General features: G+C 42.9%; 1 protein-coding gene across 7 annotated transcripts in view; it reads right to left on the bottom strand.

Annotated features, from left to right (window-relative positions):
• UST (uronyl 2-sulfotransferase) overlaps nucleotides 1-25440 on the bottom strand; it is a 314823-nt gene that overhangs the window by 185270 nt on the left and 104113 nt on the right. For all 7 annotated transcript variants that reach the window (XM_058735595.1, XM_058735598.1, XM_058735592.1 and 4 more), the window contains exon 2: nucleotides 10669-10712. In XM_058735595.1, the coding sequence (XP_058591578.1) occupies nucleotides 10669-10712 (44 nt within the window). The remainder of the gene's footprint in view (nucleotides 1-10668; nucleotides 10713-25440) is intronic.

The raw sequence follows: 25440 nt of genomic DNA, 5'->3' as shown, positions 1-25440 counted from the left end.
TGCTCCACGCTTCTCTCCTAGAGTCTGGCAGTCGCCAACAATCCTTGATGGTCCTTGGCTTGTGGCGGTATAACGCCAACCTCTGCCTCCATGCCTCCAACCTCTGCATTCTCCCTGTATGTCTCTGTGTCTTCTTGTAGGAACATCCATCATACAGGATTTAGGGCCCATCCTTATCCTGCATGGCCCCATCTTAACTACGACATCTGCAAAGAGCCGGTTCCCAAATAGGGCTGCACTCACAGATTCTGATGGCTAGGACTTCAACGCAGGGCAACACAATTCCATCCATAACCCCACGCAGAACTGAATCTGTCACTTGTCACTCCTTTCCTACTTACCAGTCAATTTCTCTACTACACAATTTATGCTGCCATGGCCAATGTCTTCTAGGCTATCAATTTTTTTCTCTTTCTTGTCAAAGCCACGTTTCTCAAAGCATTTCATATCTTCATTTTCTACCCACCACTCCTCAAACCTCAGAAGTGAGGCCTACCTACCCCTCCTCACCCCGTCCATCCCAGATTCTTTGATCTGATTGGGTTGTCCTACGCAACCTTCAGGACTCCCACCTGCAGAGGTCAAGTGGAGTCTTCAGTGTTCATTCTATCACAGCACCTAGCAACCTATGTAATGTATCTGATCGGGCTTGTATGAGATGCTAGCCTGTCCTTGCAACTAGACTCTAAGCTCCTGGAGGGCGAGGATTGTACCTCCTACAGTCTTACAGCCCCAGCACAGAGCCCAACACAAATTTAGTGCATAAATAATGCTTGGATGAATGAATGGTTGTCTGCATAGGGTTATTTAGACTGAAGGTTATATCAGCTGTGTGCTTCCATAGTTTCTGATCCTTGGAAGCCTTGAGATGCAACTAGATTGTAAAGTACCAAATGGCAGAGATTATCTTCAACAATTTTTTGTGTCTTCCTGATCCTTCGCATAAAGAAGGCACTCAATAATTAATTGATACTAAGGGAAAATTAGCTTCTGGGCTAGGCTGGGAGGTAACAAGGACTAACCTTTATTGAGCAATAGTTTGCTGCTGGACACACGTATTATACAAATGTCATGTCAATTAAGATCACTACTTCTCTTTCATTTGAAGATGTTTGCTCAGCATTAATAAATTATAAAACCCTTCTAATGAACCCATTTTAAAATAGAATTTTGAATACTAACACTAGCTAGCACATGATTATCTAAAAACAATATATAAATATTATCTTGTATATCAAAACACTTTTACATACATACGCAGGCATCAGTAATATATCTTAACCCTGTATGCCCCATGAAGGTTCACTGCACCCAATTTTAGCTTTTTCGGCTTGCAGCTTTTTTTGAGTAGTTCTAACTATTTGTATGTATTGATATTTCTTGAATTTATTCTTTCTTAGAATGTTCCAAAGACAACATACCTTATTTTTCAATAAAGAGACGGTTTAAAACTCATTCTACCCTGCAATTACTGTCAAATAGGTCCATATTATTACAATTATATAATCATAATTATAATAATAGATATAATATAATTACCATATAATAGGGTCTGCCAGCCTCTAAAAAAATTTAAGAACCATTATGGGAGCTGAATGCTATTATTTTTTTCTCTATCTTGAGACACTGCTATTTCATCATCCTAGAATAATTACCTACCAATTATGCATCAATTATTCCCAAATATGCTTTAAAAAGACTAAAGTAGTAGAAAAATGGAATAATGATAGAATGGCTCTAACTACACTGCTGCTTAGTGGATTACTGGAATGTTCTATTCTGTGCTGTCCAATACAGTAGTCATTAGCTACATGTAGCTCTAAAGAATTTGACATGTAGTTAGTGGAAGTGAGAAACTGAAGTTTTAAAAAAATTTTTAGTTGATTTTTTTTTAAATAGCTACACGAGCCTAATGGCTATTTTCCTGAACAGGGTAGGCCAAGAGGAGTAATCCATTAGAGCAATACATCGTCACTCTTGCATTGCTCTTTGTATTTTATTGTGCTGCCCCAAGGATTGTATCATCTTTCCAAAAGATAGAAGACTGAAGACACTTTGTTGTTTGCTTTTAACTTCCATTAGAATGGGGGAGGTCAGAAGTTTTATTCCTGTCTACAATGACAAAAAGAAGAAGACTGACAGAGGGAGAGGTTCCACAAGATTGGAAGAACCATGGATGAACTCTAAGAGTTAGAGAGCAGCACTCAAGACTCTAATGATGACAATGAAATTAATTATGAAAGGGAAACCACAAACTCCAAGTCTTCAGATGGTAACATCCTGGATTAATTCTCTAAGATTCAATAGTTCCCGAGGAATCGATATATTTCTAAGGACAAAATGTATATGTATTTACTTTAATTAATTAATTAATTAATTAATTTTTATATAGTTATATATACAGTATTTTCGTGCAGTAGGTCATCAAGAGGAAGGACTTTGTCAGACAATATTTTGCAACAAGAACCTAGACCATCTCATTTTGCTACATGAATGCGAAACAGAGTTCTTTCACCTTTTATGATGTTTGTACACCAAAATTTACTCTATATGCAGTTTGTAAATGGACGAATTCTGAAGGTATATATGCATACAAAAGTGGAAGGAAAAAGACGAGATAGAAATTTAAAAACTTACTGGACTGATAACTGATAATGTACTGGAATGAGAACTCAAATGGTAGTGATGACTATTTTTCTTCTGGTATACTGAGTTAAAACTTGTTTATTGTACTAGTTAAGGTACAAGATACCTTATATGAAAGAGTAAAATTCCAGAAATAAGGTTAAAAAAAATTATTGCATTTCCACTTAAATAAGTAATCTTGAAATGGTTAAAATAAATCCTGGAAAAAACTACAGCCTTGGGCTGGGATCCCAACTCTAATACTTACTACATGACCTTTGGCAAGTTATTCAGCCTCTCTATGATCTAGTTTTCCTTATCTATAAAATAAGAATTACAAGATTACTTCCTTTTTTGGATATCAAAAAATCCCCTGAGACAAATGAAAACGGAAACACTGCAAAATCTTTGGGACATAGCAAAAATAGTTCTAAGAGGGAAGTTTATAGCAATACAGGCCTAACTCAAGAAACAAGAAAAATTTCAAATAAACAATAAAAACTTAAGGAATAAGAATAAGGAAGAAAAGAATAAGAAAGGAAAAAGAAAAGGAAGAACAAACAGACCCCAAAGTTAGTAGAAGGAAGAAAATAATAATTATCAGAATGAAATAAGTGAAATAGAGGCTAAAAAAAAATACAAAAGATCACTGAAACAAAAGAGCTGGTTCTTTGAAAAGATAAACACAAGTGATAAACCTTTAGTCAGACTCAAGAAGAAAAAGAGAAAAGTAAATAAATAAAGTCAGAAAAAAAAGAGGAGAAGTAACAACCAACATCATAGAAATACAAAGGATTATAAGAGACTATTATAAAAAATTATATGCCAACAAATTAGACAACCTCAAAGAAGAGATAAATTCTTCAAACATACAATCTTCCAAGACTGAATCAGGAAGAAATAGAACATCTGAATGGACCAGTTACTAGTAAGGAAATTGAGCCAGAAAAAAAAAAAAAAAAAATTTCCAAAAAACAAAAGTCCAGGACCAGATGCTTCACAGGAAAATTCTATCAAACATTTAAAGAGGAGTTAATACCTATCCTTCTCAAACTATCTCAAAAAAAATTCAGAAAGAAAGAATGCTTCCAAATTTATTCTATAGAGCAGCATTACCCTGATACCAAAGCCAGATAAAGACACTGAAAAGAAAAAAACGAAAGAAAAGAAAAGAAAAAAGAAAAGTATTACAAGCCAATATCCCTGATGAACACAGATGCAAAATTCCTCAACAAAATATTAGCAACCTGAATTCAACAATATATTAAAAGGATCAAGTGATCACGATGATAAAGTGGGATTTACTGCAAGCATGCCAATATGGTTCAATATCTGCAACTCAATCAAAGTGATATACCACATTAACAAAATGAAGGATAAAAATCATATGATCATAAAAACTTTCAACAAAGTGGGTAAAGAGGGAACATACCTCAACGTAATAAATGCCATGTATGACAAATCCATAGCTAACACCATATTCAACAGTGAAAAGCCATATGCTTTTCCTCTAAGATCAGGAACAAGACAAGGGTGCCTACTGTCACCAATTTTATTCAACATAGTATTGGAAGTCCTAGCCACAGCAATCAGACAAAGAAAAAGGAATAAAAGGCATCCACATTGGTAAGGAAGAGGTAAAACTGTCACTAATTGCAGAGGACATGGTAATAATATACAGAAAACTCTGAAGACTCCACCAAAACACTATTAGAATGAATAAATGAATTCATTAAAGTTGCAGGATTCAAAATTACTATACAGAGTGCTGTTGTGTTTCTATACACTAAAAACATACTAGCAGAAAGAGAAATTAAGGAAAAAATCCCATTTACAATTACATCAAAAGAGTACAATATATAAGAATAAGTTTAATCAAGGAGGTGAATGACCTGTACTCTGAAAAATGTAAGACACCTGATAAAAGAAACTGAAGATGAAACTTAAGGGAGAATATACCATGCTCATGGACTGGGAGAATTAATACTGCTAAAATGTCCACACGACCCAAAGCAAACTACAGAGTTGATGCAATGCGTACCAAGATACCAACAGCATTGTTCACAAAACTAGAACAAATAGTCCTACAATCTGTATAGAACAAAAGACCCTGAACAGCCAAAGCAATCTTGATCAGAAGAACAAAGTGAAGACATCACACTCCTCGATATCAAACTATCTTATAAAACTATAGTAATAAAAACAGTATGGTACTGGCACAAAAATAGATACATAGATTAACAGAACAGAAAAGATAGCTCAGAAATAAACCCACCCTTGTATGGTCAATACATCTACAACATAGGAGGCAAGAATATACATTGGGGAAAAGATATCTCTTCAATAAATGGTGTTGGGAAAACTGGACAGCTACATGCAAAAGAATGAAACTAGACCATTTTCTTACACCATACACAAAAATAAACTCAAAATGGATTAAAGACCTAAATGTAAGGCCTGAAACCACAAGTCTCTCCAAATAAGGCATAAGGAATAGACTCTTGGGCATCAGGATTAGCAGTAGTTTTTTGGGTCTGTCTCCTCAGGCAAGGGCAACAAAATCAAAAAGTAATTGGGACATCAAACTAAAGACCTTTTGCACGGCAAAGGAAATCATCAACAAAATGAAAAGACAACCTAGTGAATGGGGGAAGATATTTACAAATGATATATCTAATAAGGGCTTAATATCCCAAACATATAAAGAATGCATACAACTCAACACCAAAAAAAAAAAAACAAAAACAAAAACAAAAACAGCAACCAATTTAAAAATGGGCAGAGGACCTGCATAGACATTTTTTCCAAGGAAAACATATAGATGGCCAACAGACACAGGAAAAAAATGCTCAGTATCACTAATCGTCAGGGAAATGCAAATCAAAACAATAACACCTCACACCATTCATGTGTGAATGACCATAAAGACAAGAAATAACAAGTGTTGGTGAGAACGTGAAGACCAGGGAATCCTTGTGCACTGTTGGTGGGAATGTAAATTGGTGCAGCTGCTGTGGAAAAGAGTATGGAGGTTGCTCAAAAAATTAAAAACAGAAATATCATATGATCCATCAATTCCAGTTCTGGGTATTTATCCAAAGAAAACAAAAGCATTAATTCAAAGGGATATATGTACCCCTATGTTTATTGCAGCATTATTTATAATAGCCAGGATATGGAAGCAACCTGTGTCCAAATACAGATAAATGGGTAAACATAATATATATGTGTGTGTACACACACACACACACACACACACACACACGCTGGAATATTACTCAGCCATAAAAAAGAATGAAATCTTGCCCTTTGTGACAATATGGATGGACAGAGAGGCCATTGGACATTATGCCAACTCAAAGTGAAATAAGTCAAGCAGGAAAGACAGATATTGTATAATTACGCTTATATATATAATCTAAAAACAAAACAAGTGAACAAACAAAACAAAAATAGACTCCAAACAAAGGGAACAAACCAGTGGTTGCCAGAGGGAAGGGGTAGGGGCAGGGATGAAATCTGTAAAGGGGATTAAGAGGTTCAAACTTCCAACTATAGAATAAATAAGTCACAGGTATATAAAGTTCGGCATAGGGAATATAAGTGTCAGACGATAACTCCATTTACCATGGTGAGTACCGCATAATGTATACAAGTTCAAATCACCAGGTTGTGCCCCTGAAACTAATATAATATTGCATGTCAACTATACTTCAATTTAAAGAAAATGACTTCCTCTTTTATAGGGTTTTACGGAGACTGAACTTGCACTTTGCAGAGCGCTTAGCAGACTGCTTGCCACATAGGAAATGACAGACATCAGCTATGGATAGTGGTTTTATTTTCCTTGGGTCGCTTAGGACAGCTTTTCTATCTATCAGATTTGAGATCCCAACATATGTGAAATTACTGCATCCTATTTGCTACCACCAGAATTCCTGCTGCTGTTGCCCGCTGCGCGTCAGGGGCCCACCGTCCAGGGCGTGGAACAGGAGGAGAAGACGTCAACCTTCAGAGGTCAGGCTGCTCTCAGGCGTCAATGAAACTGCAGACGACCCTGCAGAGGCCCGAGCACCAAAGGCTTTTCAGCCCAACCCTACCTAATCTTATCTCACATAAGGACTTTCTCCCCTGATGTTTAGATTGAACAGGCATTACTTTAATGAATGCAAAAGTATACAGAAAAGTATAAAGAAAAGAGTAAAATGCTTTTCAAATCTTACCATCCAGAGAAAACACTATTACCCCTTCCAGACTTTTCTCCGTACAGTCATATACACACAGGTTTATTATTTTTTTAACTTTTTAAATGTTTATTTAAGAGAGAGAGAGAGAGAGAGAGAGAGAACGCATGCACGAGCAGAGGAGGGGCAGAGAGAGAGAGAGAGAGAGAGAGAGAGAGAGAGAGGATCCCAAGCAGGCTCATCACTGCCAATGCGAGGCCTGATGTGGGGCTCAATCTCACAAACCATGAGATCATGACCTGAGCTGAAACCAACAGCCAGGCACTTAAATCACAGAGCCACCCAGGTGCCCCCACAGACATATAACTTTAAAAGAAGTGAGATCACACTACCCTGGCTGTCGCATGCCTGTTTTGTTCTCAAGAATATCCTTCTGAGGGTTGCTGAGGGGAGGTGGGGGGAGGGAGGGCTAAATGGATGATGGGCATTAAGGGGGGCACTTGTTGGGCTGAGCACTGGGTGTTCTACGGAACTGATGAATCCCTGGGCTCTACTCCTGAAACCAATACTACACTGTATGTTAACTCACTTGAATTTAAATAAATAAATTTTTAAAAATTAAAAAAAAAAAAAGAGAACATCTTTCCAATTCACTCATTAGAGATCTACATGCTCATTCTTCGCTGGGCTCTAACCTGAAGCCACGTGTTCTGCTTGGTGGACATAAGTGGTTAACAAAAGAAAAGATTAACATCTGCCTTAAATAATGACTTAGATTAAAACCTGAGGTGAGCTGTGAGGTTCCAGTGGATTTTAAAAACAAGTAACAACAACAACAACAAAAATCGGAGGCATTTGGTTCTTTTTTATGAACACGCTGGAGAGAAGGGAGACCCGTGCCCTGCATGTGCTGTGTGGTGTACACCCCATTCCCTAAATGGCTATTACTTGTGGAATGTGAAACTTGGGGAATGAACTTTTCATCAAATGAGAACTCGCCCGTAAACCTCAGGACATTTTCAGGACTTGAAAATCTTACTTTATCTGGATCACAGCTCTTTCCATCTTGGCATCAAAAAGTTATTTCTGGATGCTAAACAAATATGAAAATGGTGGGTCTGCAGTCAGTTTTGCTCTCCCCTGCCAGGCTGGGGGTACATTCTAGAGGCCACACATGTGTGAGTCCTTCTCACCTGGATGCCACCACGTCCCCATACCCCTGGTCTACAAGCCCTTACTAACCAAGGCCCCACCTCAGGGGACACGCGAAGGACCTTTATCTGGAAGTCTGACCTCCTCACTCTTGGGATTCATTTCCATACTGGTAGCAGCAATGAGTGTGGGTGAAAAGATGTTAACATACCAACATTATTTTTATTCATTTTTATAGTCTTCTCCTTATTTTGGCTACTGCTCAGAAAGTCAAGAGCGCTTTTGCCACTCCACTCCTGGATAATGAAAATACATTTATAGTAAGAGAATCGGCCTCATACAAACTTCTGCTGGTTGAAGGAGATTATAGTGACAATTTCAAACTTGGAATAGAGTTTATAAAACCGGATTTACTCTGAAAGTGGTCTCAAATGATCTGATATGACCTGATGGTTTCTGGGTGTCACAGGGAGCTTGGGCTGGGGTGGTGGGGAGAGGGGTGAAGACCAGAAGGCAGGGGTGGGAGACTGCAGATCCAGGGAAAGCTCCACAGGGGCAAGGGGAGAGGGTCCAGCAGACGCAGAATCCAGGCATCAAAGATAGTAGGGAAGAGGCAGGCAGGATGGCCAACCTAGCAAGAGTGAGGCCCCAAAGCAGACTGATGAGGTGGTCACCAAGGATTGAGTTCAAGAAGGCAAGTTTATATAAAGCGGGCCTGGGTCTCCTGATTAGGTAAAGCCCCATTTATCAATCCTGAAACCCAAAATAATGTCCCAACGTGGCATTCAGAGAAACAGCTGATGGATCCCACAGAGCCCCCCGCCCCTCCCCGCCCCGCCCCAAACCCCTTTTCCTGCAGAGCAGAGAAGGTAGGGAGAATTCAACTGGCCCCACTTGGGACAGAAGCAGCTAGTGGTGCAGGAACCTAGCAGACCATCCATACAATCCTTCTCCCCCACCTCCACTTATTTGCCCTCCCAGGCAGGTTACTGACCAAAGAAAATTTGTTTTCACTATAAGTAGAGTTATGATAGTGAGTCACCATTATATTAAGAAATAGCCTTCATATAATAAGCCATACTACTCTTTCTAGGCTATCAGCAGTGAAAACAACATAGAAAATGTCCAGGGAAATTGTTTTCTTCAGATTCGTGGCCCTTAAAGCAGTGGTTCTCAAACACGGTCCCAAGAACGGCAGCATCGGCATCACCCAGGAGCTTGTTCGAAACGCAAGCTCTCAGGTCCTACCCCCGACCTACAGAGTCAGACACTCAGGGGTCTGGGTCCAGCAGCTGTGTTTCAATAAGCCTCCAGGAAACCCTGATCCAGGCTAAAGTTTGGGAACACTGGCCCAGTGGAAGGAACCTGGGCTGGGAGCCAGGACCTAATTCAGATTCCAGCTCTGGATTCCCTGGTCCAATTCAGTGAAATTTAATGAACGATCACAATGTGCTACTGCAGGGATGTGAGGGTACTGAGAGGGTCCTTACCCTCGGAGGGTGTCTCACTTCTATATCCTTTTGCTCCTCTAGGGCTTGGGCTATTGTGTCCTGCTGCTCTTGTCTTGTTTCATATTTGTATTCCCAATGCCTGCAGTGTCACAGACACTCAATATATATGGAGGGGACCAAGTGGTAGAGCCAGTCACAACTGCGATAAATACTACCGTACCATTCATCAATAACCTTAATGTGGCTCCAGTCTAGTTAACACCAGCCACTCTTTATTTTAATGCTTAGCGCAGGCCGGGTGCTGAATGTCCTATATCAGCTCATTTGATCCTTTTAGACGTCCTCTACCGTGGGTAGTATTGTTAATCCCACTTTGCACATCAAAAAACCGAGGCTCCGTGTAATTTGTCCAATGTCGCACGCTGAAAGTGGCAAAGCCAGCGATGAATCCAGCGATACCTGTTCCAAAACGCGTGGTCTTAAAAATAATAGGGTTCTTTTTCAAATCCCACAAGCTCAAAAGCCGACCTTGGGCTAAATTTCCAGCCTCGAAGGTTAGGGGATGATTATCCTCTTACTACGTACTTGAAACTGTACTTTGCAGGTTATCACCTTAAGTGGTCAAAGACTATCTTTATTTTTCCCATTTTCTGGTATCTTGACATTTAGTGTTCATTGAGTACAAGAAAGTAAATAGTGGCGGAGAACTACACTAACATGTCACCAGACTATTCTGACGCTTAATATAGGAAAACAAAAGTGGGCACGCAGGTCAGGCCAGGGCAGCCTTGACAGGGCACTGAAAGAGAAGGCCAGTTCTAAGGGGTTGAGCCTTTGATGGAGCAGCCCAACTAAGGCAGCCCAGGGAGAAAAGGGGAGAAATGAGTGTAGCCCCTAGGCCCAAAGGCAGGGGGAGGCCAGGCTATGGGCATCAGATCACGGGCCAGTACGGATGCAGAGGCAAACAGGGCAGCAAACAGGAGAAGCCGCCAAAGATCTGAAGTCAGTCTACGGCTCTAGCACCTGGCACAGTTACAGGTGTTGATAAAATAATGGCCCTTCCTCCCTCGCCATTTTGGCGCTCTTCATATGCTTCCTTTTTGTCCTCACTGTAAATCAAAGATTAACTTCACATCTGTCATCCACTATTTTCTTGCAAACAATTCACGGCCAGGAGGGCTCTGGTTAGGGTTGTTGGAGGCTGTAGGAACTGAGAAAAGAGAAATGGGATGTATAACCATAAGCAAAGACCTTACCTTACTAGGAGGTGGCCCATGATCATCCAAGTAAGTGGAATTTCCTAGGGAAGAAAAAAAAAAAAAGAAGAAAGTTGATGAATCAGTAGCTTTAAAACCAAAACGAATTTAGTGCACAGTCATTGAAAACACACATTCCAGATATATGTCTATTTAGACAACTCTACCAAAGAAAAATAGGTCATTAGTTGCCTGTTTGGTGGGATTTTGTTGACATTACCATGCTCAATTACACTTTCAGCAGTTACAAACATTGTACATACGTTGGTGTGTGTGCGCGCGCGCACACACACACACACACAGAAACACACACCACAATTCCTCACCCCGTATCTGTTGAGTTTGCTTTAGACCAGTGGTTCTCAAACCTCAGTGTGCATCAGAATTGTCTGTAGAGCTTATTAAAACACAGATTGCCTGGGTCCCCTCCCAGAGGTTCCAATTCAGTGACTCTGAGAATCTGCATTGCACAAGCTCCCAAGTGATGCTGATGCTGCAGGTCCTGGAACCATACTTTGAGAACCACTGCACTGTTTCTCTACTTCGTCTTGATGGTCAATTTCCCTTCATCTTTACAGTCTAGCTTGCTTCAGAAGCTTGATCTGTCTTGATGAACAGCCACTTTTCAGAGTACATGATTATCGTTTCCTGATGAATATAGATTCAGACTGGTTAGGGTGGGAACTAAAGGTCCCAGAGTTCCCTTTATGCAGCAGGTACCTGCTAAGTGCTTCCCACCTATTCACTTAATTCAAATTTCGGAGGTGGGTTATACTGATTCCCACTTACAGCGGAGGGAACAAAAGCCCAGAGAAATCCAGAGATTTGCTCAGGGTCACACCCTGTGACACTGCAGGAAAGACAGAAGATCGTTTCTTCCAGAGGGTGCTTGGGGATCTGTTGCTCATCTGTCTGAAAAACCTACCTACCAGCTTTTGCAGAGCCCAAGCACCAGCAACATACTCTGGGCACTGACCGTGTACCCCAGACACCAACCCAGCAACACATCTGAGCCCGTGGGGTAGCCTATGATGTGCTCAGTGTATTCAAAGGCTCCCCTCCAAGGAGATAATGCTTGTCAGTCAGGGGAAATCACCTTCACAAAAAGTGAAGACAGTCAGCCTTTCTAACACAACAAAATTTAAAAAAATATTGGAAACACAAGGATATCTAGAGAGAACAGTAGCTTAAGGAAAAAGTAAGTGTCCCAGTTGGAGTAGATGAAAGCTGATTTTTTTTTTAGAAGAATGCAAAAGTGACTTAGGAAATTGGAATAAAAAGGAGAAGTAAGGGGCACCTGGCCGGCTCAGTCAGAAGGGCATGTGACTTTTGATCTCGGGGTCAAGAGATCAAGCCCCACATTGGGTGTAGAGAATGAATGAATGAATGAATGAATGAATGAATACACTTTTAAAAAAAAGGAGAAGTAGAACTTAAGACAGAGACAGTTCAAATGGGAAAACTTATCCAAAAATAGCAAATAAGTGGGTTTGGGCCTATAGGGTTTTTTTCCTTCTTCCATACTGGGGTATCAGCCGTCCCTTTTGCTCTGTAGTCTTTTGATCTGTCACCCACTTGATGTCCACAATGACTGTACTCTAACTGGCTAGTTGTACATAGTAAAAGCACAACGGGGCCCGATTTTCATGTACAAGACGCGCAAGCACAAACACCTGGCGTGTTCATGTTGGGTTATTTTCAGGAATCTTTGAAATGTGAATATGATTAATGATTTGTTTGATCTTAATTATTGTGCAGCATTCCACGGGGAACACACAGAACTAGGAAGTGAGATCTCTATCTGACTTAATAAAGAGGATCTGCTTGAAAGAATTCAGAAAAATGACTGCCTAAGTCTAGAGAAATATTCAGAGCTATTCCAACATAATGCAGTCAGTATAGCTGCAGAAGCTTCTCATCACCTCCTCATGTGAATGTGTCTTCCCAGGACGGATGTGAGAAATCCCAACAAACGTCTGCATGTCGTCCAGGTATCAATCTCAGGGTTCAAAGATAGCTCAAACAACTAATGGTTTTGAAACAGGAGAAGTTTCCAAAAGAGACAGAGTTCCTATAAATGGATGACTTGAATGCCGACTGTTCCCTCAAACCCCAGACTCAGCTACCCACTGACTCACTCCTTAGCACCCGGGCTTAGACATCTATAGGCACCTTGCACTTTGCCAGTGCAAACAGAACTCTTTTATTTGTTGCAATTTCACCTCCACACCCCCCCCCCCAAGGTTGCTGCCTCCCTATCTTCTGTATCTGGCTATACAACACATCCTTCCCCTATGGGCTCCAAAGCCCAAGAGTCATCCTTGATCCATCTCTACCCCTTACCCAATCTGTACCAACCCACTCACCAGTCCCATTGGCTCAGCCTTCGAAACATGACTCAATGTAATGTTTTGATCACTTCCCACTGGCCCCTCTGGACCATTTGGGAGAACTCTTACATCTTTTCACTGCTTACAAATTTTCTCCTCTACCCAGATGGCAACCAGAGGGCTCTTCTAACCTTATCAATCAGGCCATGTTAGCCCTCTGCTTAAAACCTATTTTCTCTAAGAATGAAATAATCCACTCTTTACCATGGTCTATACTTCAACAGGAGCCAGGCCCTGCCCTCCAACCACACCCACCGCCAGCCACAACAGCCTTCTCTCTGCCCCAAAACACACCAACCTGTCGGCAGCTAGGGACCTTTACAGCCAGTTCTTTCCTCTGCCAGAAAAAGCTCTTCCCCACCACCATCATTGAGACTTAGTTCAAATATCCTTCCTTTCTTCCCTCTCCCATTCTTCCTTCCAGTCTCCCCTTCTCCCTGGCTCCCTTATAGAAGACTTCACTTCTTTCCTTCTGCACAGAGGAAGGAACAGGGCTGACCAGTGTTGACATGCGTGCCCCGGACCCTGTTGTTCTCTCCATCAGCAGATCCCTGAGTGCCCATTGTTGGTAGGTTTATTAGAACACAGAGGCTGTAAATGTTTGGGCTTGTAGCAGAGGTACAGAAAGGGCAAAGAAAAGCTACACACATTTCCCTACTTGGAGACAGCAAGTTTTTATTTCCTAGGGCATAACCATATTTTTATCAGATATATAGGTAGAACTTTCCATCCTATGATCTTATGCTTTCATAGCACAAAGTAAACAAAACGGTCAGAATCTTCAAACCTGATGTTGGTAACTTATTGGCTGTGGAGATCAAAGGAGGAGCCCTGTTATCAAAGTAAGCCTCTCTGAATGGGCTCCCGGGCACCGGAGGAACTTCTGGTCACTCTGCCTCGTGGGGGACTCAGTAGAGGGTGCCAGGTGGGGAAGGAAATCAGACTAAAGCCCTCCAGGCCTTTGGGCTTGGAGCTCAAGGTGCAAATTCAGAAGGAAAAGGCAGAGGAGGGCTGATGAATGATCTAGAGCCAGGAGAGAGGACAAGGTCTCCCTTGCCACCCACTTCCACCTGCCCTGGGAACCCCCAGTTTCTGATCCCAGGCTGCAGCACCCTATGAGGCAGTATCTCTTATTTATGGAGGCCTATAAGGGCATATCATCTCATTTATTTCCAGAAAGCAACTCACGTCTTTAGAGCTTGGACTCCAGCCTCCTGTCTTAAGTCTTTTCTTTGAGGATCGAGGGTTACGATACTCAGTCAATGTAGAAAAAAAGGAAAGGCACACCCCACATGTTTCCACTCCTATCACTGGTCAAATTTTTCAGAAAGGCCTGTCTCCAAACTGCAAGAAATTGCTAGCTCAGGCTGGCATCGAGCTAAAACTCTTACAGAAAGTCAAGTTTGTCCAGGCTGCTGAGGTACGGACAGGACACGGTAGGGACTATTTGCAGCAACACTCCAGGCCTTCTAACTCCATGTGGCTGGTCTATAACCTGATGGAGGTCATGCTTACGTAGCTCTGTACACGGATTAAAACCTAGAGAACTATACATCAAAACCAACACCAACAAAACACTCATGGTTTAATGGTTTTTAAAATGCCCTGACTAGAAAGCAAGTGATCTCAGACTTTGCAACCAGCGAAATTATACCATGTCCTCAATCTCACCCTAGCCATCTAGCCCTTCATATTGGACACCTCCCCAGGAGGTGGCAACTATAACGTGAGAGATCGCGTGCCAAGGTGCAGAGGTGTTAAATCCAAGTACATGGGAGTTACAGTCTGCATACTTACTACAGAGTATGTGTATGACCAGGGTCTTTGCAGGGCGGTATGCTAGTAAAGTCTACCTATCTCTGCTATCATACAAGCTATTTGCAGCAAAGATGCATTTCAGGACACTCATGTGACGTCTAGTACGAAAAATCAGGAGGCCGGGAGATGTGACCTGGAATCTGAAGGTTCTTAACCGATTACTATCTCATAGCCAGTCTCCGGTGGCAGAGCCAAGGCACGTTGACCATCCAAGAGCCATCCAAGTCTCCCATGATAAGGGAAATGACGTGAACAACCAGATACAATGTATACCTACACAAAAAGGTTTCGTCTCACTTTTTAACAGAGAATATCCCCAAGAAGCATCATTCAGCTCTGAATAAATTGCTTTGTCTCCTCAAAGTCTTCCATATACACATCTGTAAAAGTGAAACAAGCTCCTAAGTTATTATAAGGAGTATGCAAAGGTAATTTCATTCTATAAAAAAATGCCTAGAACACTCCTCGCACACAGTAAGCGCCTAGTATGTTTGTTGGTAATACTTGTTTTGCACTGCTAACAATACTAATTGTATGACCAGGGGTCCTAGTAGTAGCGAAAATCCCTCCTCCAACGTCTCTCCATCCTCTGTCTCACTAGTTTTCGACCCCTCACTGCACAGTCCACTTGCCTGCGATGCTTTTTGAGAATGTGGATGCCAAGCCCCAACCCTAGCTCATCCAATTTAATTTGGGGACAAGTCATGTAGCATTTAGTATTTCCTAAAGTTCTTCAGGGCATCCTAATGCTTCGCCAGGGTTGAGAATCACTGAGTTACAAAAAACAATTAATGGACTACAGAATTCAGGCTGAATCGCATTTTCCAGAAATAAAAAAAAAAATAACAGACCAAATCCAGGCTGATGTTAATCATGGGTCACTCCCATCATCTCTGGTGAGAGACTGTGCAACATGGGTATCACGTCAAAGGGGAATGTTGGTAGACAGCTGATGGTCACAGAAGGACTCCCAGACTCCAGAAGACCACCGGGCAGCTCCCCGTTGGGGTACATAACAAACCTGAAGAGGGCCAGCTCACAGGCTGCCCGAGGACTGGCATAGGCACCACTGGGCAGGGGGAGAGCTGACCTCCTAAGCCACATGGGTTGCCCAATTTTGTGGGTCTTCACAAGTCTTTCCAAAAATAATTTTCAGAGCTTATACTTTGACATATTGTTCCTGCAAGCAATGCTTAGCACATGTTGTCCCGGTGAACCTCTTGCTTCAAGGTAAAAGGGGAAGTGAAAACATAAACCTCCATCCCCAGGGTTTCTCCAGATCCTACTCGACTTAAACAACCAGAGGGTATTCCATCAGTCCTGGAGACACTCATAGGCGATCCCTACAAACGCTTTAAGGGACCACAAGGATCTGAAAGGAGGAAGCTTCCAGAAAATCTGTAGCAGACGCACAGCCTGGTCCCAGCCCAGTGAGGTGCCTGTCTTGGCAGGCTGTGGGCCTGGAGTGGAGAGGAGGTGAGCGAACCTGGTCAGCGGAGAGGCTCGATGCGGCACCCAAGTGGATCCAACAGAGACTGTGAACACAGCTGATAGAGGAGAAACTGCTGGAAGCAGTGATGTGAAGAACTATTGAACAGAATGAGCAACAGTCACTCTTATGTGAGAGAGAGAGAGAGAGAGAGAGAGAGAGAGAGAGACAGACGGGGGGGGGGGGGGCGGGGGAAAGGAGCCCCAGGGTCATCACTGAATGGATTCGGGGAGATACGGCTTATAGCACTGACTGTCACTGGTGACAAGGGTAGCCCGGGGGTGATAGAGGGAATACGACAGGCGGCAGAACAAAAGACCTGGGTTCAAATCTCAGTCCTCTCTTATACTCATCGAATGGCCTTGGAATCAGCACTTAATTTCCATAAGGCTTAATGGCCTCATTTGCAAGATGAGGATATTAACAGTAGCAGCGACAGGATTGTTATGAGAAGGAACAAGACATATATAAAGCATTGAGCACACTGCCTGCCTGGCATATAGATAGTAAGTGCTTAACGAATGGTAGCTTCCTCACCTTATATTATCTGATTTTATCATCTATAATCAATTTGATAATTGTATTTATTATTGAGGAAATCCAAGAGAATCCTGAGGCCAGGGGCCAGGTTTAAGGACGAATATTAACATGAGATCATCATTTGACAGTTTCTATTACTTTCTGATTCTATCTTTGATCGGTCTTCAAAAAGATACAAAAAATTCTCCCCAATAGCTTGACAAAAACACCTTTAGCGATGTGCAAATGCATTTACAGAACCTTCCCGGCACAGAAGTTATTCTGGACTCCTAAGTCTCGCATTAGCAAATCCATTTTTGTCTGAATGGGTCCCTGAAGAATAAAAACGCTTTAATTCTAATCCCTCTTATGGAAACCATAATATGCATCAGTGTCAATGTCAAAAGAGCCGCCTGTACACTCCGTCAAATTTGATCAAACACCAGCAATGCTTTTCAGAGTCTTTCTTCAGCCCCCTTTAAAAAATCACACTCATAAGCAACTGAAATCCTTTCCTGTTTTATTTAGAAACAGCCATTTCACACAGGGTTCTGGTTACCTACAACACAATCATCTCCCCCCCCCCCCCCCACCCCCCACCCCGGAGTCTGGGCCTCTGATAAGACACTGTTAATGAAGGAGTCACTGTTAAAGGCAACACGGCAACTTAGCTTTGTCCTTGCCAAAAAATTATGTTAATGCCACACTTTCCACCATTAACTATGGGTTACGTTTCTCTAAGAGGCAGCTGTTAGCACACAGCAGCCGTGGTTAACAATGAGGAGTTTGTGTGCTGAGTAAACGTCTCCAATAGCTCCATTTATTATAATTAACGCGGCCCCAAAGACACTGTAATGGAGGAAAATTGCTTGCACAGCTTTATTTAAGCTTTAATAGAATTATTTTCCACTGAATTAAAACAAATGGCTTTATGAACTATCAATACTGGAATACATCGATAAAAATGCCTCTCAGAAAAAAATCTTAAGTGTTTATCCAACCAGTTAACAAAAGCAGAAACATCCTGAAAATACTTTCTTGATGCTAAGTGATAAAAAATGAGCATTCCAGAGACTGAAAAACATATTCAAGTGAAACTGCCATCAAGCACAATTTAGAAAGTGGTTTCCATTTCTAATGAATTTTAAAAGAAAATTAACGCTCCCCTCTTTGTATTTCGGGCTCAAAAGCACTGTTTTGTTTTATAATGCATCTCTCTCTCTCTTTTTTTTTTCTTCATTAAATCTGAATATACATTTTAGGATGTCAAGGGCACATTTGTAGAAGGAAATTACCTTCGGGATCAAATGATCAGTACACTACTGCTAAAATAACAACCTAAATATAAATATGAATTTATTGCCAAATTAGCTCAGGGATTCATCATAATCATATATGACCTCATCCAGGTAGGCGTGGCATGTCAAAGAGAGATAGAATCACCTAGGTTTCTGTTTCGTCCCATTAGATTTTCCTCCCAAAGTAATTACTATAGTCAACTGATCCTACCTGTGTAATTCTAACACCCCCATTAACACAGCAGCCCCAAGCCCTGCACAGGGCAAGGCTCGAACGAGCTGCCAGGTTAACTTTTCTTCCGTAAGTCGTAGCTACCATGAGAACGGACACTTCCCATTACATGCTTACTGCACAAAGCACTCTTGATAACTATGGTGGAAGACAAGCAGGATGTAGCCAGTTTAAGAGAGAAACAAAACGAGGCTGAATCAATCAGCATCTGCATTATCGTCACTGATGGTTAGCACCGACACCGATCTAAGCACCGTGCTAAGTATCCTCCAGACCTCACCCTGTTGAGTTCCTATGACAACCATCCCGTTACCTCCACTTTACAGCAAAGGAAGCCGAGGCTCAGGAAGGTGAAGGTGACCGTGCACGATGCTGCACGGCTAATCAGCATGGGATCCTGGGCTTGACCACAGCTGCCTGCCTCCCTGCCTTGCTCAGAGACTCCAGGCTGGGGACAACGTGCTTTGAGGTATTGAGCCTTCTGGCTCCAAGGGCAGCTCAGGCTGGGCAGTCTGAGGCCACCCAGGGATGGCCGAGGCAGAGCAGGGTCTGAGCTCTCTAACAACATCTGGCACTCACCAGCTAGACAGGACCTCTGACTGAACGTCACTCCCCCCACCTCACCCAAGGGCAAGGGGTCTGAAGACAGTGGAAGAACTTAATATCCTGGGAGTCCAAGGAACCAGCACTGCAATGGGTAGGAGAGGGGGGAGGGGGGGGCAAGTTAGGTGGGGCCCAGATTCCAGGGGCAACTCAGAACCTCTGGCTGCCTCGGGTCCATTTCTAGCTGATGTTCTATTTTAGTGGGTCCTGATTAGCCACAGGACGGTACGCTGTGAGGGCACGAGCCTTCTGCAGTCATCATTATTTTGAAATACTTGATACAAAGAGTTAGCCTGGGTTAGAAATCCATTCTCATTATTGCAAAAAATGCCAACGTCGTATTTGTCAACTATCGAAAAGGAAGCTCTGCTTGATTCCTTAGATAAAACTTCAATTGATGCAAATTTTGTGAAGGGTAGTGTGGTAGGCTGAATAAGGCCTTCCTCCACCCCCACCACAAGGTTATCCACATCCTAATCCCTGGAATGTGTGGATATGTGACTTTACACGGCAAAAGGGACTTTGCAGATGTGATCAAGTTAGGGATCCTGAGGTGAGAAGCTTATCCCTGATGATCTGGGTGGGCCCAATATAATCATAAGAGTCAGGAGGGCCAGAGTCCAAGTGGGCATGATGATTAGAGGTTGGTGGAATGTGCTTTGAAGACAGGTGGAGAGGCCACGAGTCAAGGAATGTAGGCGGCCTCTAGAAGCTGGAAAAGGCAGAGAATAGACCTTCCCCAGCATCTTCAGAAGGAATGCCACCCTGCCAATACCTTGATTTGAGCCCATTAGAACCCATTCCAGATGAACTGTAAGATCATGAATTTGTGTTGTGTTAAGCCATTAAATTTGTGGCAAATTATCACGGCAGCAATAGGGGATTAGCACAGCTCTTAAAATGGTTTTACGTTTTAAAAATCACCTCTTAGGACACCTGGGTGGCTCAGTCGTTCAGGCATCTGACTTCAGTTCCGGTCATGATCTCGTGGTTCCTGGGTTTGAGCCCCGCATCAGGCTCTGGTGCTGACAGCTCAGAGCCTGGAGCCTGTTTCGGATTCTGTGTCTCCCTCTCCCTCTGCCCCTCCCCAACTCGCTCGCTCTCTCTCTCTCTCTCTCTCAAAAATAAACAAACATTAAAATTTTTTTAAAAAAATAAAAATCACCTCTTTATGTAAATAAAGTTTCTTGTCAGTGGTAATTCTCAAGGAGTTGAAGAAATTTTCATCAAAAAGCCTACAACGGGGAATTGGATGAAGTCTTGTAAAAGGCTCGTCACTCGCAGGGATAAATTCGAAATGTTTCTCTTTGTAAGTTTCCCATGACTTCCAAATGTAAGATCTTCCCTAATGTTTTGTATCTTGTTTTTCTAACAATTAAGCAATTAAAAAGAAAACATAACAAGTGTTTTCATCATACCTCATATAGATACCCCCCTCCCCCCATCCTCACCAGTTTACCAGTGTGCCATAAAAGCCTCAGCATTTTCAAAGTATTTCTGGACTGGAAAAGTTTTGACGCACTGTTTCACTTAACAAACACACAGAACATCAATCAAATAGAGTGCTGCCTTTGACAAAGGGCTTCAGTCCGACCAAACTGCCATTGCTCTAAGTCTGGAATTTCTCTTTGGCTTTGTTATCAGGGCCAACAGTATGGGTCACACCCCATTACACACACGCGCGAGCATGCGCGCGCACACACACACATCATACGATTTCAGAACAGGAAAATCACCACAGATATACAGTCCAACCCCTCAATCTACAGAGGACACAACTGAACCAAAAAGAGGTCGAGTAATGAGGCCAAGACACAAGGCTGATTAGCAAGGAAGGGTTAAGAATAGACCTAGGTCACTGGTGCTCATTCCACAACATAACAGTCTTACCTCATGCCACGTTTTTACCCTAAATGGTATTTTCAAGCTTAAGCCCCTGGCTTACTCTCCGAGCTTAAACTGGAATGAGTTTGTGCTTTTCTGACACCCTCAAAATTACCTCTCTACGGGTAAAGATATCTCGCGATTGAGAGAGTTAACAAAAACGTATGCCTCGAACACTGAAGATAACTCCCAAAGAGAATATTTTACACGCCCTGTGCACGGCTGCGGGGAGTTCACAGCCTCTCAAGGCTGATACGCTAATTTAGATGTTCAAGTTTCGGCAGGTTTGATGGAAAAGAGTACCTGTGCGTCGACTTCTGTAAATGAACCAAACACGTAGGAGACTGTGCCTTGTGCAGAAATGTAAGTGAAAATACTAAATACCTGAGGAAGTGCAAAGGATAAGGGACAGCAGAAGGCGAGCGTGACAGGGACGGACGAGAGGCAGGACACTTCCAAGTTCACGTGTCAGCTATTTATGGAGCGTCTACCCTGCACCTGGCACTGTGCTGGGTCCTAGGAACACTTACATGAGGAAAAAGGCAGGATCCCTGTCAGACTTTGGCAGTGTGGGCTGCTATAGCAAATCACCGTAGACTGGGTGACTTCAACAACGAATATTTATTTCTCCCAGTTCTGGGGGGGGGGGGCTGGAAGTCTGAGATGAGGGTGCCAGCAAGGTCAGGTTCTGGCGACGGCCTTCCTCCGGACTCACAGATGTGGTCTTGCTAAGCCTTACATGGCGGAAAGAGAGCTCTCTGGTCTCTTCCTCTTCTTCATAAAGACATTAATCCCATGGGGGTGGGGGACCCTACCCTCATGACCTCATCTAAACCCATCACTTCCCAAAGGCTCCACCTCCACCGTCACGTTAGGAGTCAGGGCTTTGGCACATGGATTTTAGGGGGACACAAACACACAGTCTGTGGCACTGGCAGTAAAAAGAGATGACAGGCATTAAACTATGATTACAAAGTAAGTATTTAGTCGGCACCGCGATAGTCTTATAAGGAATAAAGTACCGGGGGGCCTGAAAAGGAACAGAAGCCCCTAAATTCAGGACTGAGAAGCCGTGAGGACAACGAGTGATCCAGGCAGGTGAGGGCAGCCTGTGTCGGTGCCCAGGTCGGCGAGGAGCCCAGAGGGGACTCTGCTAGGCGCACGTTTGCAATGAAGTCAGGCACGGCTCCGTGGAGGGGGGTTTCCAGCTACGTCTCAAAAAAAGAGAGGAGCAGGTGTCCCCGGACAGGGTACCGGTGCCACACAGGGGCTGTGGCACTCAGAGGTGGGCGTGTCATACCAGCACATCCCTGCAGGATGGCGAGTCCAAATTAAAGATGTCCTTGTCACCTTGAGGTCAAGATCAGAGGATGAAGTCTCATTCCCTCATTTAAGGGAAGTTTGTGCAAAGAGGCCGAGGGTTTTGGGGCACATCTGAAGTGAGCTCATGTGGGTGCGAAGCTCTAATGCTCCCCCACCTCTGACCCCATCAACCACGGGAGATCGGCACGCAGAGCGAGGATCCTCCTTTACCAGGAAGGAAGCTGAGCCCAAGGTCACACGGCTAGGAGGTGTCAGAGCTGGCCTACGACTTGGGTTGGGCTCAAGCTTGTGGGAACCCCAGTCCGCACTGGCTCAGGGCTCAGTGCAGCATGGGCAGACCAGAGGGTTTCCCGCAGGCACAACATGTGAGCCTGAGGCCAGAATCCGGATGAAGAAGTCTGTGAGGACAGAAGAGGGAAACACCGTGGGCAAGTTGCCAGAGGCTGGTGGTGCCATAACCTCTTGCTGGGTTATGGATCACCACTTGCTTGAAGGTTGGTGTCAAGGCATACAGATTTTTACAGGGGTATAAAAGATTTTATGTTTCTAGCTCTGTCTCCTGCTTGATGGGTGCCTGGGCCATGGCCCAAGGCCACTGGTAAACAAGCCATCTGTGTCTTCTATACTGTAACTGGAATAGTCGTATGTTTGACAGAAAAACGACTTGTCACTTGCCAATTGCCTTCCTGCTTTAGGGAAATGAGTATGAAGGAACATTCCACGCAGTGTTTCAGCCAAACTGCACTGAAATGCTATGCACGTGAAAAAGAGATTTGAAGAGCTGCTCATAAATGCTGATGTTGGTTTAGAAAGCGTGTGGACGAAATGGGTCTGATGGCAAAGTTGGTCTCACATCGTGGTCGTGTGTACACAGAACTATCCCATCTGGGATTATGCCTTCATATACACTTCCCAGGAACACAACAAAGAGATCATGGTTTCTTCTTTATTAGGTCTTCGACTGGAAAGGGGGATTTTTTTTTTTAATATATTTTTTTAACGTTTATTTATTTTTGAGAAAGAGAGAGAGACAGAGCATGAATGGGGGAGGGGCAGAGAGAGAGGGAGACACAGCATCCGAAACAGGCTCCAGGCTCTGCGCGGTCAACACAGAGCCCAACACGGGGCTCGAACTCACGGACAGCGAGATCATGACCTGAGCCGAAGTCGGCCGCCCAACCGACTGAGCCACCCAGGCGCCCCTAAAGGGGGATTTTTAATGGAGCAGCAGCAATCATTGAAATCATTCAGAATAGTAATCGGCACAAAATTAACCACCAATCTAGCATACGAGCCCGGCAGTGTTTATTTAAACAAGAGTGAGTTTCAATAAATTTATCAGCTCTACTTTTCTATCATTTCTCTAGTTCCATTTTGAATCAGATTCAATAGGATTTCGGTGAGGTTCTGTGGTTCATAGAACTATAATATTGGAAGATGGGAGAAGATTCTTTTAGCTCCATATGTTACTCCACAGGCCCGGATAAACACAAACACCCGCAAATACAAAAAGGCAAAACAAACAGGTGCTTGAAAAATCAGAAAATCCTTGCCAAAGATGAGCCGAAGGTATAAGGAAAAAACATGTAGAAGAAAGAATATGGGCTCTGCAGCTGAACGGTCCAAGGTGGCAAGCGACTTACTAACTATGACCTTGAGCGAGGTCTTAAAGTTTCTAAGCGTTCGTCTCCCCACAGGTAAAGCAGGAAGAATAAAACTTACCTTATAGAATTGGGGGGATTAGAATTACCCTTTATAAACTGCCTGGCATGCATACAATAAAATGTAGCTCCTATGATTATATTTAAAACAGAGCCAATTTAAAGACCTGGTGCATTAAATAAAACCTCTTCCAAGTAATCACATACATAAACATCAGTCCCAGGCACTGAAATCTGCATCCCTCATTATGCACTAGAATGGCCTGTCAGTGTCTTCCTCCACATTTTTCAGGATTTATGATGGGAGGTTATACCTGGGTATGAATGAAATGTAATTTTTAAAACCCTGGCAGGATTTGGGTCTTCCTAGGCTTTTATTGTTGTTCTGAAAGACAGAGTGTACTGGAGGTCATAAATACTCTTTAGCACATATTAGATCGCTTTCTTCTCTAGCAAAGTTTTAATTCTGCCTTTCCACAAAAAGAGTTGGGGCCAGGGTGAGGTGGGGGCGGGGGGTGGGGACCAAAAGGAGTCCTTCCTAAAAGCCTGGCTGCCTTGAATGCATCACAGATCTGGAAAAATAACGTCTCTCAAAGTCTCAATGAGATACTCACTTTCCTGAACCCCTAAAAGGCTGAGTCTGCGGGCAAAGGCAGGTAGTCTTGTATCAAAGGCCAGTGCAGGCCTGGCTGGAAGAAAACTAGAGTTCATCTTCGCATCAAAACAAGCAGGTGGTTTGTCCTGCTTTTCACACTCGCGGATTCCAAATATATCCGAGCCTACTTGACATCAACTTGCTTGTGGGAAAATGCTTCTTAATAAAAAAAAAAAAGTTTTCTCCAACAGCAGAAAACATCAGTCAAATGAATCCCATTCCTACTTAAAATAACTGCATTGTTAGGGTGCACAAGGGAGCTTTAGCTCATCAAAGACAGAGCTTTCAGTCTGAAGAAATCAACTGATCAGTCCTGGTCTGAGACTTTAAGGATATGCCTTTCCTGAATGGAAGGAGGTCCGTGGTGCCCTTCCCACCTTTCTCCCAATTCTCAGATTTCCTGAAGATCCCTTCTGGCACTAGAAAATGAAATTGCTCATCTTTTAAACATCATTAATTTATCAAGCAGATTTCAATCGCAGAGGTAAGTGTGAATAGTACGAATGGTGATATTGGTGACATCACAAAGACATTTTAACATATGGGCATAACTCTAACACAGAATTTGACAAATGAAATGGCTTTAAAAAATATATGTGTCGGGGAGCCTGGGTGGCTCAGCTGGTTAAGCATCCGACTTCAGCTCAGGTCATGATCTCACGGCTCATGAGTTAGAGTCCCACATTGGGTTTTCTGCTGTCAACACAGAGCCTGCTTCGGATCCTGTCCCCCTCTCTCCCTGCCCTTCCCCCACTTCTCTCTCTCTCTCTCTCTAATATATATGTATATATATATACGTATATATGTATGATATATAGCACTTCAACCCTGCCTTAAAGAAAGGTAGACTAGGGAAGGGAAAGCTGATCAATGCAAAATAAGTTCATCTTTCAGGAACTT

The sequence above is a fragment of the Neofelis nebulosa genome, chromosome 6 (assembly GCF_028018385.1).
Source record: "Neofelis nebulosa isolate mNeoNeb1 chromosome 6, mNeoNeb1.pri, whole genome shotgun sequence".
In the NCBI taxonomy this organism is placed as follows: domain Eukaryota; kingdom Metazoa; phylum Chordata; class Mammalia; order Carnivora; family Felidae; genus Neofelis; species Neofelis nebulosa.
The sequence above is the reverse complement of the archived record's forward strand: the minus strand, read 5'-3'. Positions and strand labels throughout refer to the sequence as shown.